Genomic DNA, 20,370 nt, shown 5'->3' with positions numbered 1-20,370 from the left:
CGTCGTGTCATACCAACAGACATGGAAAAGAGAAAACATTGGAATATTTATATCAAAACATTTGTAATCACATCTTCAAAAAAAAAAAAAAATGAGCATACGAGATATAGCTATTTATCTCGCTGAGTTCCCCCAGAAGCATTGTACCTTGTTGTAAGCAACTTTGGCTATAAATAAACCAAAACAAAGCCCCACGAGTGAGTCATGGGCGCGAAAGGTTTACCATGTCAAAATGTGCAGTTAATTACTGTGACACGAGCTACCCGTACACAAGCATGAGGGGCTGAATGTATACCAAACGACACGTGAACGAGATGAAATACTTTTGTGCGATGAAATACACAAACGTAAACACTCAAAATGTGGTCACAATAAAAGGCGATTCTTCAATCACATGCAGTATATAAACAGCACATACACACACTCTCTCTTCGGACTGGATTATAATGCCATGCAGATTAAAGCACCTAAATCCGATGATAAGCGATCATAAGTCTTTAATTCATCTGCAAATCATAATGCCGGCTATTGGCAAGAGCAAGAAAGGTTGATTATGTAGCATTTTCATTTCACTCAGGGTGGTAATTAACAACCAAAGGGCTGTAGACCAGCCGTCAGTATGACCTGCTGGAGCAGGCCAATTAGTGACCATCGAGGAGTAATTATCGTCATAATTGTAAATAATTATCACAATTTTATGATAATCCACAAAAACAAACAAACAAACAAACAAACCAATAAACAAAAATAAACACAAGTGTTTAGTATCTATCGTAACTATGTCTGTTTTCGTTAGGATTTTTTTAATCATTGGGAACCAAAGGAACACGAACTTTTCCTTTGAGGTGTCTCTTCCATCTCTCTTGTGTAATGCAATGAGTAGAGAGATTCCGAAGGATCAACGTCGAACAAGAGCATATTATTTCGTTAAAGTATTCGTCCCTAATTTCACACTTTGGACACACTTTGTATGTTCTTCCATTGCTTTTGAAAGAAGTTTCAATTTTTACGTTAGGTGACAAAGGTGGGCAAACTATAATAATGAATAATAATGCGGCCTTCTTTATCCAGGGTAGTCTCTTCAGTGTTGTCACTGCTCTACCAGAGGGCCGTGTCATTATCCCACCACTAAACCGTTGCCAGGTACCATGCATACACCTGGGTCGAGAGGGACATGTTGGGTAAAAACATCTTGTTAAGCACTGGGAGGGAATCGAACCCGGGTCCTCCGATTGGGAGATGGGAGTCTCATCCACTATGCCAACTCTGGCATTCTAATGTGGCGGACAATTTCTGAATTATTGGTTGACTGGAATAATGACCAAGATTTGCATTAAAATCGTGTCCATCATGGTGCTGGTTCATTATATACATGCTAGCAGTCTCGCAAACTCTTTCCCTTATCTTGCTCCTTGTGAAACTCCCGTTTGTAACGTACTAAAGTACTATAAAAACAGCACAAACACATAGGGTTGGCTACGTCCACACCGTGTACAGTATATGCCATATAGAAATATGCCAGCCTCGTATATGATTACCACGTAACATGTGAGCGATTATGATAAACAAGGCATCTTCAGAAAATTGCATTGAACCAAATCAGTGCGGGACACGCTGTATGCGTTGGAGAGCAGGTAGCCAAAACGTCAAATGAAACGTGTGTTAACCCACCCCCCCCCCACCCCTCACTTCCTGGTTATTTCAAGAGACAGAAGGGCTAATGTTTTACACTTTACGTCTATTCGGTATTTTGTCACGTTCTGATGTTACTAAGAAATATTTCAACGTGGTAACTTTATCAATTGCTTTATCATTTTTGTTACGGTTCGAGCTAAATGTAATCTTTTAGATTATTATATTTGTTGTACTTATGTGTGGAAATTAAGATAAATTGAATGAATGAATGAATGAACGAACGAACGAACGAACGAATGAATGAATGAATGAATGAATGAATGAATGAATGAATGAATGAATGAATGATGAAAGAATGTAGCATGTGCCAAACTTAGGTCAAAAAATATCTTAAAGCGTCTTGATCAAGCAGCGATATAAGAACCATAGGAATCAATTGTCGATCATTGTACTTCTCTACCAGTGCTGGATTATCCACCGGGCGATTGGCGATTATACTCGCACTTCAGGAGGGAAATCGGTCATCAAAACCTATCCACCTGCCGAATTTAGTTAGCGGTTCGTCACGGACACCTAGGCCCGGCAAATTGCAAGTGAAGTATACGAATGAAATCACCCCTCTTCCTCATTTCCTGTACCACTACATGAGCATATTCCCATAATCATTGGAAATCCCCATACGGGAAGCGTCCAATCAATGCGAGCTGATTGGTGATCAAGCAGCTATTGGGGGTAAGGTGAAAAGGTGGAGAGTAATTTGGTGGTAAAAACTGGTACATATGCCAGCGGTGGTGGTGATGGTGGGAGGGGAATATGCGGTCGGGTGACTTCCATATTGCTCCTGCACCTGTTTTTGACTGAGAAGCAGAGATTATGTACGTCATGGAATGGAGATTGATATCGTGAGTCAAAAAGAGAGAAGGGGGGGGGGGGAGGGGTGGACATACTGTAAGACGGTGATGGACCAGTGGGTACTAAACACCGGTTCATCATCTCATTATAACGGCGTGATTAGCATCACTGCTGTCACTCACTATAATTTGGCTTCTATCTTCCATAGATTTTTTCATATCTGATGAAACGACATTATGACGTCAAACTAACTATAAATCAATATGTGCACATGTGTATATATGATATAAACATTCATCTTCGTAAAATGAAATATATTCGGTTATGCATTTATCATTAATATAAAGAAATGATATGATTGTATAATATATCATGGGTGTAAAGTGTTTTATCATTTGAGAGACCTTTGAAATCCAGAATCTTGGATGGAGGCAGTTAAGGTAGTAAACTCTGATATTGGAAAAAATATTGTGTTTCATGTTTTCCGTCCAGGATACCATGCATTATTGTGATTTGTTGCTATATGTTGCTCCATATCTTTAGTGTTTAGTAATGTATTGCTCAGAGAAACAAAAACAAATATTTGCTTAGAGCCTTTTGTTATTCATAAATTGTTTGGGTTGCGGAAGTTTCAACTGTTTCCTATTATGCTAAATTAAGTTCTGATTCTTCAATTATTTTAGAAGATTAAAGATCCTGTTTGTTCAGTTATAGGCTGCTATTTGCGCTAAATTTCTTTATATGATATTAAGATTTATAAGTACTTCAACCAATTTCATCAATCTTTCTTCAGCATGAAATATGTAGTGAGATTCAGTGTTGCCAATTTCACGATGACGTAAAGCCTCATAATGATCGGTTCGGCAATAGAATATTCCCCGAGACTTGAGGGATTAAAAACTGAGTATGGTTGTGGTTGTGGTGGAGATTCAGCTTTTAACTGTTGGTGAGAGAATTAGAAACCTCTCATATGAAATATTAAAGAGCCCATGATTCTTAGAGCAAAGTTTATTTGATGAAAAACGGTTTTGATATGGCTGAGATATCAAAAAAGCAAAAGAAAGTGGTCTTGTAATAAAAGGTTGGGTTCCATCTTTTATCAGGACCGCCTTGTGTTTGGATCTCAGCCATTTCAAACCGCTTTCCATCACATAAACTTTGAATTCCTATTCAATTCTATTGAATTGTATTCAAGATGTTTCTAATTATCTCACAAATAGTTAAAACCTGAATCCCCACCTAAACCAAAACTATACTATCCCTTGACTTCAATCATTTAAGGCCAACCTGTCTTTCAAGAGACACCTGATGGGTTCCGTTTGTCTCGTTGATACTGCTGCCCCACACGCTCAGCCGCCAGATGGACGCAGTCTGGTTGCCAGGCGAACCGGTGTCATTCGCCGTTACTCCATTATCTGTGAAGTTGTGGTGGACGGTGACGTTGAGTTTTATGACGTTGATGACACCGCGGATGACCACGGACGGCTCGATGAAGGCCATGTCCAGCCTGTACAAGCTCGCCCCTGACCAACAACAATAGAGAGAATCGGAAAAACAGCATTACATGAACAGTTCTATCAGAGCACAACTGGTCAAAGAAGAAGATGATCATGATCATGATTGATGGTAATGTATGACGATGATGATGATGATGATGATGATGATGATAATGATGATGATGATGATGACGATGAAGATGATGATGACGGTGATGATGATGATGATGATGAAGATGGTGACATGGCTAGAAATATGGATGATAATGATGACGACAATGACGATTACAATGATGACAAGAATGACTATGAAGTTGAAAATGAATGGGATATGTGAATATGATAACACTGATGATTATAAAAGGGGTATCATAGTGGCTTATAGTGGGAGGGAGAAGAGTCTTTTATAACCATCGGCGCTAAGTTGTTGCCGTGGTAGAAGTATCCAAAGTTATTCAGTTATTGGGCCGGCCATGCATCAAAAGTATCACGAACCACTGTACGAAACTTTTGACCAATCTGAAACAGGCATGCACTACCTATATTTTGGCATTCATTTTTCTAATGGGAAGCATTTGTTTATTTCTGGCTGACAGAGAATGTTATTTCATGCCACCAGCAAAATCTATCTAGAAAAAAACAACAACAACAGCAACCGAAAGTACGATCAAAAAGAAAAAAATATAAAGAGGGATAATATCAAAATGGGGGCTCTTGTTAAGTTTAAACCATTTAACTGACGAACATGGCATTATTAAAACAAATTCATAAATTAGTCTGCGTCCTGGTGTGTTTCAATGAAAGACAAAATTATAATGCGAAGATTTGTCGGTCAAACAGAGTAAGCATAATATTATCATAGGATCCTGCACCCCTTTAATTTTGTATATGTCGTTGTGACCATTCACACTGTTTCGAGAAAACGGAAAATATGATTTTACTTCTGGTAAATCAGCCTTTACAACCATACAAACAAACAAGGAGTGGTCTTTACTGTCTCTAGATGCAAAAAGTACTAACTTTTACAATGTGACCCATGGAGTGGGAAAAATCACACAGCAGAAACTAAACCAGATTTGCATGGGTCATGTGTCATTAGTCTCATGGTTTTCAAGCGAGAGAATTCTCGAAAAGCAAGCCGTCATTTTGGATGTGATGACTTGGCCTTGCACATACATGACATTCATCAACAACAATCTACAGTTTAAAGACATCATAACGGAATTCTCTTTGATCACACCTGTTTTCAGTTTCTAAATCTATTCATAACTCCAAGATCAGGATTGGACTAGCACGCAATGTATACCTGAAAGAAATATCCGTGAGAATCGACGATCGAAACATATCAGAAATTCACAAATGATTGGTATCAACAAACAAACCATAAAAACCACAAAACCAGATCTTACCAATCATCATCATCATCACCACCACCACCACCACCATCATCATCATCACCACCACCACCACCACCATCATCATCATCACCATGGTGATAGTATAATGGTTATAACGTTTCAATACTATACATCCAACTCGATGATTTCAAATGTGTTGCCATAAATAGAGTGCTAGCGTTGGTCTTATATCCCGAACAACTGCGACTTTCTTTTTGCTTTGTCTTTTTTAAAGATCCAACTCGGACGGTCAGAATAAAGATTTCGGTCACTGTACCAATCGATTCCCAATACCTAATGTTATCTTCACACCACTATGAGGTCGGGGGGGGGGGGTCACACTGGGGAAATCCCCGAACAAAATGTGATCGCGGCTAGCAAAGATGTTAGATAATAACATGCAACCATCATGACCATAGTTTGTTTGTTTTTTGTTTGTTTTTCTTTGGCATACGATGAGTAAGAATTATTAATTAAAATATTACAAAGTCCTGAACCTCGGATCTCCAAACTACAATGATTCTTATTTTGCTCCAGAGCGTTCGAGCAAGTTCTACGACCGAGGTATGCACGTTTATTATATGTTCTATAAATTGGATCTCATACTACAGCAATGAAGAAACCAACCCAAACCTTAAAATGACATTTTCGATCATTTCTATGTTAACCAATGATGGGAAAGGGGAGCATTCAAAACGCAAGCACAAGGAGTGGCGCTAGATACGACTGACAATTTTCAACACCAGGTCTAATTCTCACGGATACTTACAGCTACCGCAACTTATGTAAGTGTTAACCTGATAATACAGAGTGATTTCAGTTTCAGGATTAGGCCTATCGCTGGTGCTGGTGGATACTAGGATAGCACGAACACCAGCATCATATTACAGTAACAGCATATAGCTATCTATTTTGATGATATTTTTGCCGAAAAAATAAAACCACTGGAAAACGTTCGTCATGAATTTTAAACCTCTAATAGAGAATCTAGAGATACAAACGTCTGAAATGAGAAAGAAGAATAACTTAAAACAGCTAAAATGTCATTGGTGAAGAAGATCGCCATCCTTGTCATCAGAGTGCACAAATATAAAAGGTGAAATGTTGAATAGCGCAACTCAATCATCATTCTTTATTTCTCCCGTGCAATGTATGTTAGACTTATAACGCAACATCACAACCAACAACATTTCTCATGCATTGCCTCGAACACGAAGGATCACTTTCAAAACAACGGCTTGCTAACTAAATCAACTTAACTCAACTCAACTCATGGCTTAGGTAGGTGCCTAATTGTTTGAATTACTGTCCAAAGTGGTTTTGGACGAAAACCATAACCGAAAGCAGGAACTAAACTTGTGTAATTATACTCTTTAATCGTATCGCCATTTCGAGTAGCGCTGATTCTCAACCAAGCATGTATAGATATCCAGTTTTGAAGGAGCTCGTCTTAACTGCAAGAAATGTATAAGCGACATCCGGGTTGCATACCGTTACGATATCTAAACACCCGCAGGGGGCTGTTGCATAAAACGTTTAACCTGAGAAAAAAAAAAAAACCCTTGTAAAAAGTGGAAACTCAGGTTAGTATTCTGTCACTAACTTTAACTAGGAATAATGTATAAGTGTCTTACATCATTACTAAAAACCAACCTAGGTTTTCTCAGATAAAAAGTTTTATGCGACAGGCGATCCCTGGTTTGATTAACCCCCTGCGCGCCACATTGATTACTTGTCCATGTATTCGTATGAAACTTTGTGAACACTATTGACTCATTGGTACACAAAGACTTAAGTAGAAATCGCATGTGGTCTCATACAGTAACCCCCCACCCCTTTCTCTCTCTTTCTATCTCTTAGCGTTGGCCTTGCGATAGCCTTCGAGTAGATCATTTTTCACTCACTTTCTACTACAGGTTTCCTTCGTGGAAGCAGTGGTGTAGAAAATGATACATTCAAAACCAACTCAGTATTGCAGCGTAGAGTTCTCCCTCCATCCTTACCTGTAATATTTGATTTATGGATGGATCGATGTGCATGTGTCTACAGATAGTGTGTATGTTTCAACATAATCATATACAAATATAGGAATATATAATACGCACTATATAATACATCCTTGATAGAGAGTATGTATACTGTTTGACATGTTTCATCAATTATAACGAATTTTAAATAATAATTAAAGCTGAAGCTGAAGAACACCACCATTGATTGAACACGAAGTGTGATAAAGCCCTGTCATAAGAAAAAAAATGCATATATATTACATATATATATATATATATATATATATTTGTATCGTATATGGGAAGGCTGTGGTACATTAAATTGGGCCTTTGAATTGTGAGCAGCAAATCATGGGTTCGAATCTTTCCTGCCACGCGTGCATCGCTGGAGGAGATTGTTTCATCCACTTTATCCCTAGTTTGATCCTGGTCCTCAAATGGTTACCTGGCAACAGGAGTGCCTCTTAACTCGAAAACGGTGTCATTTTACTGGAGAAGTTACCCTGACTTTGAATACAATTCCAGATTCACATAAGTCGATCTTAATATGAAGGAAAATGAAATTTTATATAGCCTGTTCATGTAACATCGTGTACACACGAGACACGGAATTGTGACTCGACAGCGCCGCCATGATCGCGTGACCAAGATAGTTCGAGGTCGCTATCATGCATTATGGGACGTCTTCTCACAATGATTTTTGACATTTGACTGGGTCGACGTCGCTGAATTCGTGCCCTTGGACTCTCTAAATTTCATTGTTCTTTCTCCTCGTCTGAGTAAAAAGATCCACTCAAAAGTGGAGTGGAATTTCCTCTTGACGCCCAATCTTGTCATCACAACCGGGAAATACTCGGGAAAAAAAAGAATGGTCTGGAACATCAGCCAGCTTAATTTGGGAATAGACCATCGAATTTCCAAACTATTCTTACAATGACGCTCTAAAACACACACAAAATTGTTACTATACGCATTGAGTGTTGTCTTAAACAGACATCAATATATCTCCCGAGCACTGCCAAGAGCACTGTATTACCCACCCAAAAGTGCATCAGTGCCATAGAAGTTGGGTTTGATAATTTGAGTAAAACTACAGTAGCAGAAGTTTCATTAGGATTGACTCTGAAATTGGAAAGCTATGGAAATTCAAAGTTTCTCATGGTTTTATACAAAAAAATAGTTATGCTTTCCGCAATTGCATACGCAAATCAGAAGAGATAGCAACGGCATCATAACAGTTCATGATCCTTCCATCATAACTTTGGAAAAAATAACTTCGGAAAAATCTTTTCACCTTTCAAATTTAGAATCAACAGCCCATTTCACCCTTAAAGGGACTATGCAATGCAAATACATGTTGACTTGTAGTGCTCGGTAATGTCATAATTATCACTTATTTGGCCAAAAAAAATATTTAGATAAATATTCTTCTGTCTTTCTTAAGGTTAGTACTTGGATACGCCCATCCAAAAAAAACAACAACTTTTAACTAAGATCTTTTTCAAGGACATCGTCTGTCAATTGGATATGTGGCCACATATCAAAATTTTCATACAAGGAGTCCTTGACGGATCTTGAAGTGCCCTCATCTCCAAGAGTAATTCACAAATTTTACAAGCTATGCTTTTCTTGTAAATTCCTCTTTTCCATATAGAGTTACAAAATAAGATTGTATTGCTTACTTATTTATCTATCTAAAAACCAAAATTGATATTACAAATGATATTGTAGGCCCTATCTAGGTACTGATGTATGTTGAAACTTTTGTGATTCAAGGTTCCTTGAAATATGTGCTCATATACGCGTTATGTATTTTGCTTTGTATTTCTTTACATGGACTTGAAATCATTTGAAATCGAAAATTGAAATTGATGTTGGAATGCACCTTCACCTTGTAATGTCTTTGTTGAACTCAGTTTATAGGGTAAGGTGCATTCCAATGTATTGTGTCAGTCATATCCTACAAAACTTAATTAAGCAATGCTTGACAAGTGATGTCATTGACAAAATCTTGATTGGGGAGTTTGTCTTTCTTAATTTTTGTTTGTTTGTTTGTGGGCGTATCCAAGCAATCTGAAAGAAACTTTTGGCAAAATGTTATGAGATATATAGCATGCATTTAGATGCTCATTCGGCCACATAAGTGATGTTGAGGTTATCATGAATGAACCAACACAAGTCAACATGCTATTTCATTGCATGTAAATGTAGTCCCTTTAATGTCATGATTACAGTAATGGTGTTAAAGATGTATTTATGTTGTCTTTGAAACTCAGGAAAAGTCTATGTACAGATTAATAGAGATTTAGTGTTCATGACGTCATCACACCTAATTTGTATTAAGTTATTACCAGTATCACTGTTTCACGAAAACAAGAGAAACTTTTACATTCTCGCAGCTTTCTTCATTCAATGGCCGACTTTGATACGACTATATTGTCCTTGTTTCTCCTATCACGTATTACTTTACTTTATCGTTAACTTAAATCTAGAGTAAAAATCAACTCTTTTTTTAAATTTAGGGTGGAATCGCACTTAAACTATCACCCTCTCACATGACTATCACCCTCTCACACGACTATAGCTTGTGTACAGCTCATGTGATACCACGCACAGTTACTCTGTATCGTTAAACAGTTGCAAGGTTGAATGACCGCAACATTCGAACCAAAGTCGCGTTGGCAAAGTTACTTTCAACAGAAACCAGAATTTGGAAACGAATGCAACGGTAACGAGGCAATTACAGTGTCTACTCGTACATTCCGTATCCTTCCTGCGAGATACGTTGATATCCGATATGAGAAATGTGGGACCCACAGACAAAATAAACATCCATTCCTCTGCCGTAATTGTACACCTTCCTCCTATTTTTCTATTTCTTTGAGCTATCAAAAAAAAAATCGGATTCTATATCATCTTGTTTCATTGCATATATCGCGTCGAATTTCTAGCGTGGGAAAGTTCATCGAACACTTGTGTCGAACACTTGTGTTAATGTCCGATACCAATGATCATGTATATTTTTACACACAAAAAGGAAAAACTTTGATCCAGCGAAACGAACATACTGATATTTCTTGTCACACTGATGAATGATGAATGCGGAGATTTTTCGTTCTCTGTAGCATACTCTACACAACTGTAGCAAAACTCAACTGGGAGAGAGAGGGGAGCGAAAGAAATGGATTTTATTAATTGTTTCTCTTCAAAGTAATGGCCTTTTCCATTTTCCTTTGGTGATTTCAAAAATTGCTGCTTTCCACAAGTAGACACTACACTACAATACCTTCATGCGGGATCAATATGATCCATCGACATCTTGCGCTCTATACTTTTCAACAGGCACGTATGACATAAGCCATAATTTTTTTTCCACCCTGTGAAATTTACTGCTGTGTGCTCATGTGTAATATGGTATTGTGTATGCACTTATAAAATAGAGCTGCTTAATTCACCTCATGAATTACTTGTACAAAATTATTTCGCTTAATGGGTGAATTAAATCATTTTGAATTGTAACACGTTTTTCTTGATGTGTTCGACACTACATCGCGAATGGTATTATAGTCATGAGGCTGAGCTTAGTTTTATCAACATGGATAGAAACGTTTGAACGAAAGATTAAAAGAAATTGTTTCGTTTTGATTGTATTTCACATAATTCTCTTCACCATAACTGAAAACTGCTATGATAACCTTACGTTATCATGGTTATTGTTATGGTTACCATGGTTACAGGTATATGTCCAAATTGTATGTTTATATGCGTTTGACTATTTGGTGCATGTTTCAAGCCTTAATTCGTAGATATAACACGCTTCACCCCTATTCCCCTCAGAGAAATCTGCTATTTTAAGTAGGGCTTGCAATAGATAAGTTTGCCTACATAAAGTGAATTCACTTCTGCAATGTTTTGTTTTTAAAATAACGAATGCTAAATATTCACCTTGAGCGAAAGAGCTATAATAAACATGTACATGCATGGCACGATGACAAAGTGTCCTCGCAGTATAGTTCACGCTACTTTTGTTCCTTATTTAGATACTCTGCACATTGTAGTCCATTGTGCCTGCACTTTTTTTTTTTCATGTTGTCGCATGTGGTTATGTCCACATACCTATTTCTTTTCATCGCTTTGGTTACTGGTACATCGATAAAGAAACGATGTTAACGAAACTGAAAAAAGAGCAAGATTTGAAAATCATAAGCTGGGGTTCTACACCATTGATCTCCGCATAGTCGACCGAGCACCATTTAATAACGCTCAGTCGACTAACAAAGCGAAAAATGAAATAAAGCTCCTGTCGCAAAAAGAAAAAAAAGAAGAGGAGTCGTTGTACGTGAGCCTCTATGATTGAAAATGCACATTCGTGTGTGTTGTGAAGAAAGAATATAATGGTGTTTATTGTAACCCTACGGGTATGCCGCCAGACATTACTGTACAGAGACACGAGAGAAAAGGCTCGGCAAATAGATGATCATAATAGCTTGTACTACAACAGCGGCTCTAGACTGAAAACAAAAATTCAACATCCAAAATTGACACATGTATAACTTCTGGACCACTGTACCGGCAGGTCTGGAGGACGTTGTTGGAGAGCGCTATCAATTGAGCGTTGTTTAACCTCCGACAAGTAACTGTTTTGATATCAAAGATAGAGTTTTAACCATATTTATGATATAATTCTCACCAATTATGGAAAAAGACCAGATCAAGATCAACTCACCATTGCCCATTGTGATATCCGCCCATGCTGGTTTCATAATCAGTAGAGATAAGATCAGGGCTAGTGATAACATCTTCGCTGTCCTTGCCATTTTGGTTTTGTTTTTAGGATGACGTTCGCGTAGAGCAAAAGATCAAAAGAAACACGAAGAAATGAATCCTGAAAATGGAGAGCAATTTTCCAGCTTCTGTTTCTACTTAGATGTTGCGTTGCAATCCGATAGGCAGCGGTAATTCAGTCAACATCACGCCTACCTGCATGTTATTCCAAAAAGTTGGTGAATAGAAATAAAAACTTTGCCGCGGGCTACTTCATGAAACTCGGGTGCTTTTGTATGAGCGCCGTGTATTCTGCATGTCCTGTCAATAGCGGTTAATCGCTAAAAGTTCAATCGGTGACGGTGGTTTTATGGTACGACCAATCCAAGGAGCTCGTTCAAAGCCGCTGCCAGTCAACATCACGATCACCCAGCCATGCCAACGAGTGTCTGGCGGTCCGATGAAAGCTGCAATTTGTCAGCCCCGAAGAGATTTGTATACAGTAACCTCGCATCGTGCGCGCGTAATCCGCGAGCGCGCGTTCAGTCATCCATAACTCATCTCCCTACACTACCACAGGGCGTAGACGTATTCCTAATTCATATATTCGTAATTTTTTGAATTTACCTCAAAAACACACTTTTCATCCAGATAGATCGGCGGAAATGACGCTCGTTCACTCATATTGAATGAAATGGACCCACTTTCATCCAAGACAAGTCCGAAAACCGCACTTTCTTTCCGGCGGACACGACAATCCGGCCCAGAGCTCGTATTTCCACGTCCATGTTTTTGTAAAGGTATTTTTCTGTCTTCATCGATGGTTCTCAAGGAAGGAAGTTGTCCTCATATTTCTATTGCGAATATGATTTAGGTAAGGCCATTGTTGAAACAAGATTCCTCCGCGATCAAACAGTGACGATTAAGTGGTCTGCAATGGATTGCTTTATCAACACCATTATTATTCCTTGGATGAATCATGGTCATGGATACGAAATCCTCTCTAGAATAGATGACCATTCAATCTGCATTTGTGTGTGATAAAAAGTTAACGGGAACAGAAGGTGGAGGCAAAAACAATTATTGTCTTACAGAGATCGTAAACAGGGCGTAAAATAACATGCCCTCCGGTGAAATTATCTCGAACTTTATCATACGTCCATTCGCCAATTATTACGTCACTTCGTGCGCGCAACGTCACATTGTTCCTCAGGACAAAACAGTGACGAAACAGCCACACGGATTCAGAGAGAGATCGAGAGAGAGAGAGATCGTCTCAACTCCTTTAAAGGGGCATTCCAGACGATTTTCATAATTTCACATCACGTAGTACATAAATCGAAAGCTCGACATTGACAATTTATCGATAATTTATTGTGGTCCTTGAGCAGAGAAACCAATACTCTTAAAATCTTAAACAAATTACACTGAACAGTATTGATAACATAGGAGCCTCATATCCTTCAGAAATGTAGCAGTGTAATTCAATTACAAAGAAGTTTACCTGTGTTTAGAATCTATGCGTGCCTTCTTCTTTTGTTCTGCTTCCTTGAGCCCCAGCTCATGCATACCTATGGTGAGGCTGCCATGTCATCATCCTTGTTCACTGCAATTTGATATAAATTTTGAAAACACTCTTATTCCTCATCCAAATCACTATTAATTCTGAAACTTTGTACTCAATACAGCTAATTTATAGTTGTTTAAATGTAAAAGTCTGAAAATCATCCGCTTCTTTAATGTACCTTTTATTTTACCAACGTAAGGCCTTCTCCAAGTTCATGCATCACTACGACAAAATGTTGTTCCCGACATCTATGAGCGCTTGCCTGAGATTTGCCAGACATAATGATTTTCAACAATCAAGAGTATTGGAATGTATCCAGTATAAACAGACTCATTCTATAGTGGTCTCACAGTTCACTGTCACAAAAGTGGGTGGGGGCACCTATTTCCCACAAGCGTGTTGTTCCTCGGATCCGCTGATTGTTTTACTGTCTAGCTGCCGGTGAAAAAAGACACAAGTTCACCTGAGCACTTCTGGAGGTGCGCATTAAATATCTACCTCAAATTAATGCTGCTGACACTGTGTGCAAGCAGCGGTGCCTTGTAGTAGCGACAGATTTCAGTAGAGGAGTCCACCACTAACCGCAAGATTTTCATAATTCACATGAGAGGTGCTCAGCCAAACTGCCGTGATGCCTAATTACCTTTGAGCAGTGGGGCAGTGACGATGACCTACCGTGCCTAAATTGCAAGCTGACAAACTGGTGACAAAATTAGTGCTAAGTGGAGATATGTAGTTAAAGCAACTGCAAGGATCCTTCTCCGATACCTCAAAGTTTGTTTTCTTCTTTTTCTTCATTTTCCTCTTCTTCTTCTTCTTCTTCTTCCTTTTCTTCCAAACACAACACAAAAAATAAGTTCTCCACAACAACAACAAAAAAAAAAAACCTCTGTAAGTTTTGAATCAGAAACCTTTTGAGGAAATCTGAATACAGGGAAAAGTGAGCATGCCCTAAAGTGAGCATGCCCTAAAGTTAAAATTGCTACTTTTTTAAGTCAACAAGCCCAGTTTTGTCACTGAATTTGATTCAATAATATATCGGAACGAATTTCAAATTTCTAGCATATGAAAGTACGCAACGTATAAGTATGTGCTTCCTGTCGTACCATATTGCTAGGGTGCAAACTTTCACGGTTGAATGACCATGCAGGGTGAAAAATGGTCAAAATAGCAGTTTGACATTTTTCCCGTGGCAAAATTGCCACTTTTTGAAGTCAACAAGCCCAGTTTCGTAACTATGATTCAATGATATTTCGGAACGAATTTCAAATTTCCAGCATATGAACGTACGCAACATTAATTATGTGCTCCCTGTCGTACCATATGGCTAGGGTGCAAAATTTCACTGTTGAGTGACCATGCATGGTGAAAAAAAAAATTAATGGTCAAAATAGCAGTTTTGACATTTTTTCCCGTGGAAATTTCTATTGAAGAGAATTGAATTAATGTTTTAAAAAGCTAGTTACGACTTTTGCACGCAATATATGCGTTAATTCAAGGATGAATGATCACATTATAAAGCAAATAATCATAATTTTGAATTTATGTAATATTATGCCTTGATTCTGTTCACTATTAATCATCTGAATCGATGATAACATTTTATCATTGTGTTTCTGGTCGATGTAAATCTATCAGTGTAATTTTCCTATGAAATTTCATTCAAAATCTTACGTCTGCAATGAGCACGAGGTGGTGTAAACACCCCTTTTACGCCAGCAGACTAGAATTCAATGGCTACTCTTGATTGGTTAAAGGGGTCGTATAGAGACCTAATTTCAGGTTTCTAACATTTTTTGGTGAGATAATGAGAAACCTCTTATGAAATATGAAAGAACATGTAATTCCATAAGGAATTCAACGTTTATTTGATGAAAATTGGTTTTGAAATGGCTGAGATATCCAAGACAGAGCGATTCTAATAAGTGTGGGACCCACACTTTTTACGATCGCTTTGTTTTACTTTGTTAATTTTTTGGATGTTTCAGTCAGTAAACATAGAACTTTACAATACAGGGGATGTAAAGTGTGGAATGATCTCCCAGATAATATCAAGATTATGATTTTTAATAATTTCCGGTTTCATTTGAAACAGCAGCAGTTGTAGTTTGATATCCACTGCATTACATCTTATCAATTATTATAACGTTTCCTATTATGTTACGCGATGAGTACTATTGACATTTGTTTTATATCAATCTCTTGTCAATATCTGTATTTTTTTTATTCATATGCTGTCATATGTAGATATACTTTTCTCTTTTTTGTGATTTTTTTTCTTTCAATCATTGCTATACGCTGTTACTGAATCTATGTTTCGTTTTGTTATATTGTATACATGTACGGACTTGCAGAATAACAGCCGATGGCTGAGCAAGTTTCCTTTTTATTACAGTGTTGAAATAAAATGAAAATGAAATGAAAATGAAATGCCAAACCCGATTTTTATCAAATAAACTTTGAATTCCTCTATAAATGGTATGCTCTGTACTATTTCACAAGTGTTTATTGGTATTTCGCAAAATGTTAAAAGCCCAATTCTCATCTCCACCAAAATTTAATTGGGGGGGGGGGGGCTTTGATCTTGCTACTGGATATCAATTTGGCTTTAAGTTCTTGACTCCTAGTGACGTCCTGAAGTCAGTGCATGCATTTAACTTTCAGTTAAGATGAACACAATCAATGAATTGGCGCCAAATTTCACTTCTGTTAAACATCAACACCCTCCGTTGTTGAAAATATATTCTGACAGTCGGAGAAGGCAAATGTTTGAAATAATTTCCGCCCTTTTTAGGAATGAGTGATCAAAGAATGCATGCTCGGATCTTGGACAATAGGATTACATGACATATTCAACACACATGACATGAACATGGCTTTTTCTGTAATAATTAAGCAAATGTCTGATCTTTTGCGCACATTAAGTGAAAGTCAAGAGCATGGAGATTCGTGCGCCATCATGTCTAGGCTGTCGCTACAGGATTGGGGAATCGCCATCATGGGGCCCGCTACTCCAAGCAGGTACTAATGTGAAAGCGGTTGCTTGGAAGGTAGGGGTTTTACCCGATGCTTTTAGGAACAAAATATGGTCAAACATTATCACTATTCATATTTCATTAACACTTCTTCATAAACATAACCACTGCCATAAATCTTATGGATTTAATTCACAATTTCATAAGGAATAATCTGTCTCACACGAATCTATACTGCTTGCAATAATGTTTCCTCACTGTAAGAACATATTCCTGATAATGGAGGAAATTGATGTTTAACTATTGGAAGTTAGCACTTCTTGCATTGATGATCTGTGTTCATGCTATGACCGTGAGTTACTGAATGAATTCACCGTCATGTCACCAAGAAGCCGAAATTTAACTCCATAATGTTCTCTGAGGGCAATTTTAAACCCTTAAAATTACTTTAATTTGTAAAATTTGCTCATCTCGTTTGCTCGATGAAGAAAAAGACAATGGATTTTTATAGAATTAAATCAGACTAATTCCCCAGGAATAATTTTGAAACTAAAAAAAAAAAGCAATTGAATTTTACCCCATCACGGTAAAGAAGGGTTTTCTAGCGTGACACTGTTGATTGAAAATTAATGACAGATGGTTGGTGTAAGTGTACATTGGTTTTAATGGACAAGTCCACCTTCATATACATGTGAATTGAGTGAATGCAACAAAATTAGTGGAACACATCAGTGAAAGTTTGGGAAAAATCCGACAATCCGTTCCAAAGTTATGAATTTTTAAAGTGTCTGCGCAGTCGCTGCTGGATGAACTGCTGGACTATACGGTTGTTACATGCGTACAACGATGTAAGGGACATAAAAAGATAATTTCAAAAAACTTTACTTTTTGAATAAAGTGCAAAATATCTGCGACTTGTTACTGACGCATGTTAAGGGTAACATTATTCCCCCTGCCTTCTGTAAGAGAGAAGTGGAGTGTTCTTTTGTTATGCGAGAAAAGTGAAAATATGTTAGATTTTCTTTATTCTTTCTTTATATCGTTATACACATGTGATATCACAAGCTATAGTAGTCTTCTCGTCCAGCCGTGACTGAGCAGAAACTTCAAAAATTCATAACTTTTGAACGGATTGTCCGATTTTCCTCAAACTCTCACTGATGTGCTTTACTAATATTGCTGCATTCACTCAACCTATATGTCTATGAAGGCGAACTTGATGTCCTTTAGACACAATAAAAAATATAATTCAGTTGAACTTAGTGCACAAAATGAAAACAATACTTACTTCACAGTCCTATTATGTCGACCTTGAATTAATGCAAATTGTGTGCAAAAGTCGAAAAAAACACCTTTCCATCAAAACATGAATTCAATCTCAATATAGAAAAAATCCAACAAGGAGAATATGTTGAAACTGCAATTTTGGCAATTTTCAGAACATAATAAGGTTTTCCCGGTCAATTTCATACTTTTGTCACTCAAGTTCATTAATGTGCATTCAAATTCACGCAGCGCACGCACGCGAAAATATTGGGGCATTCAAATTCAGAATCCGAGCGATCAGTTTCATTTGTGAGCGTTCTATTTCGTTTTCGTGAAATCAAATTCACGATTGGGCATTCAATTTCAAAATGCGAGCACCGACTTTCCTACTCGTGTTTCAAATTCATGCGATAGTCACGTGATAGTCCCAATGAGCTTGCTTGAAGCGTTCAAATTCATTTTTAGGCGATCAAGTTCCTACTTCGTGCAATCAATTTCACGAGGAAAATGGAGGAGACTTTTAAGAAAGGAAACAGGGCCAACACAACCAATGAATGCTTGCATATAGTGTAATTAGGATTGTTTACATGTTCTACATTTTTCTCTGTTCATGTATTCTTTGTTATTCATCTCAATAAATTTCAAATTGCAATGTCCAATCAGCAGTGCATCCAAACAACACAACGACTAGTAATCATATTTCTTGATGATACTGCAACGCCCCAACACCAACCACATGATGACAATTCATCAATTTAAGACAAACTGACACACAATGATCTCACATAGTCCAGCAAAATTAAATCAATAAGACAGCAATACACAACAAACAACACGTATAAAATGCTCATGTATCAGTTTCAAAATAGTCGAAATCGTGTTTTTCCCTCGAAAGTGTCAACCAACCCTCCGTATTATGCTCGTCTGTAGGCCTATACAGTGCCTAATTTTTGTTTGTTTGTTTCATTTTCTATCAAAGAAGATGACTGGATAACCCATATTCAGCTGCAAAAGCTGGTCTTCCATATGGGGTCCAGTTGGATGTTTTGCTCTTTGCGATGAATAAATGAAGTAGGATCTTTTACGTGCATGAGTTGTGACTCTTTTACACGTGGGACCTCCATTTTATGTCCAATCCCAGGGACATGTGCCTGTATATTCCTATTTGCTAAGCGCGAGTTCAGAATTGTCAATTATTAGGTGGACCTCTACTGCAAAATAAATAATCATCATAAATCCCAATATATTCAAAGCCAGAGTGAGAAACACATGCATACACGGCCCCAAACTAACTAAATTCAGGACTTCTTTTAAATTGAATGCAGTTATTTGGAACATGGTTGCCTATTCACGAATTTGAATGACCGACGAGATTCCGTTGCCAGCTTGACATGAATTTGAATGCTTATTGATGAAATGCGTGCTCCTCTCTTAAATTTGAATGCTCCGATAGTGAATTTGAATGCTCCGATAGTGAATTTGAATGCTCCGATAGTGAATTTGAATGCTCCGATAGTGAATTTGAATGATCGGATAGTGAATTCGAATGACCGGATTTTGAATTTGATTGCTGATTCAGTGCTGCGAGCGTAGAATGCGTGAAATCGAATGCTCGGAATAGGAACTTGAATGACAAAAGTATGAAATTGACCGGGAAAACCTATAATATGATACAAGAGGAAGTTCATAAACATATTGCATGTTGCGTGCCTTCATATGCTGGAAATTTAACATTCGTTCTGATATCATTGAATCAAAGTTACAAAATTGCGTTTGTGAACATCTAGGGGTGACCATTTTACCTTTAGGCAGGGCTCGACACTCTTACTATATCATTTTCATCTCTTCTGTAGACTCTTTGTGTCCTAGTATATGTTCTCCCTTTTCTCTAGCTCAAACTTCTTTTTCCAACTTCTCCTAGTGACTGCCATTGTCCTGTTGATATTGCATTTTTTTTTCTCACTGGCCTGAATTCACTTTTCTCCATTCTCATCATCAGTAATTAATACGAGTTTCGGCGTTCAGTATAAAACGACAAACGGAATATCCTCAAAGAGCTGAACAGCTGCACGGTCAGACGCTCGGCGTCAGTGATCAATGTTTTGTTGGCAGCGTTCATGAGCATTGGTAAAGAAAGTGTATATGTCAATTTACTCATGCCTCTCGCTTTCATTCTCGTCTGGATGAAGATTTTTTATCATCTGAAGTGATATACAACGAAACTGCCTCTGACACGCAAAGCTATCATAGTCAAGAAAGAAAAAAAATCAAATAAAAACATTAAGGAATGTTCTTCCTCTCTTAAAGACAGCTATTCTCGTCAGTGCACGTGGTTAGCTGTACAGTACACTTAGTTTTTGGCATCCCCATGCAATAACCAATTATAATTCACCCAAACAAAGTAGTGGG

At 37.7% G+C, this 20,370-nt stretch overlaps 1 protein-coding gene across 1 annotated transcript in view; it reads right to left on the bottom strand.

The window, feature by feature from the left end:
• Positions 1-12,643, bottom strand: part of LOC139742750 (uncharacterized) — a 41,233-nt gene extending 28,590 nt beyond the window's left edge. Inside the window, exons 1-2 of the mRNA XM_071653271.1 lie at positions 12,116-12,643; positions 3,775-4,010 (exon numbers count right to left, since the gene is read on the bottom strand). Coding sequence (XP_071509372.1) covers positions 3,775-4,010; positions 12,116-12,206 — 327 coding nt within the window. The 5' untranslated portion in view covers positions 12,207-12,643. The remainder of the gene's footprint in view (positions 1-3,774; positions 4,011-12,115) is intronic.
• Positions 12,644-20,370: the final 7,727 nt, after the last annotated feature.

This window comes from Diadema antillarum, unplaced genomic scaffold (assembly GCF_040938485.1).
Source record: "Diadema antillarum isolate AM-2024a unplaced genomic scaffold, OU_Dant_1.0 seq00001018_RagTag, whole genome shotgun sequence".
Lineage (NCBI taxonomy): Eukaryota > Metazoa > Echinodermata > Echinoidea > Diadematoida > Diadematidae > Diadema > Diadema antillarum.
The sequence above is the reverse complement of the archived record's forward strand: the minus strand, read 5'-3'. Positions and strand labels throughout refer to the sequence as shown.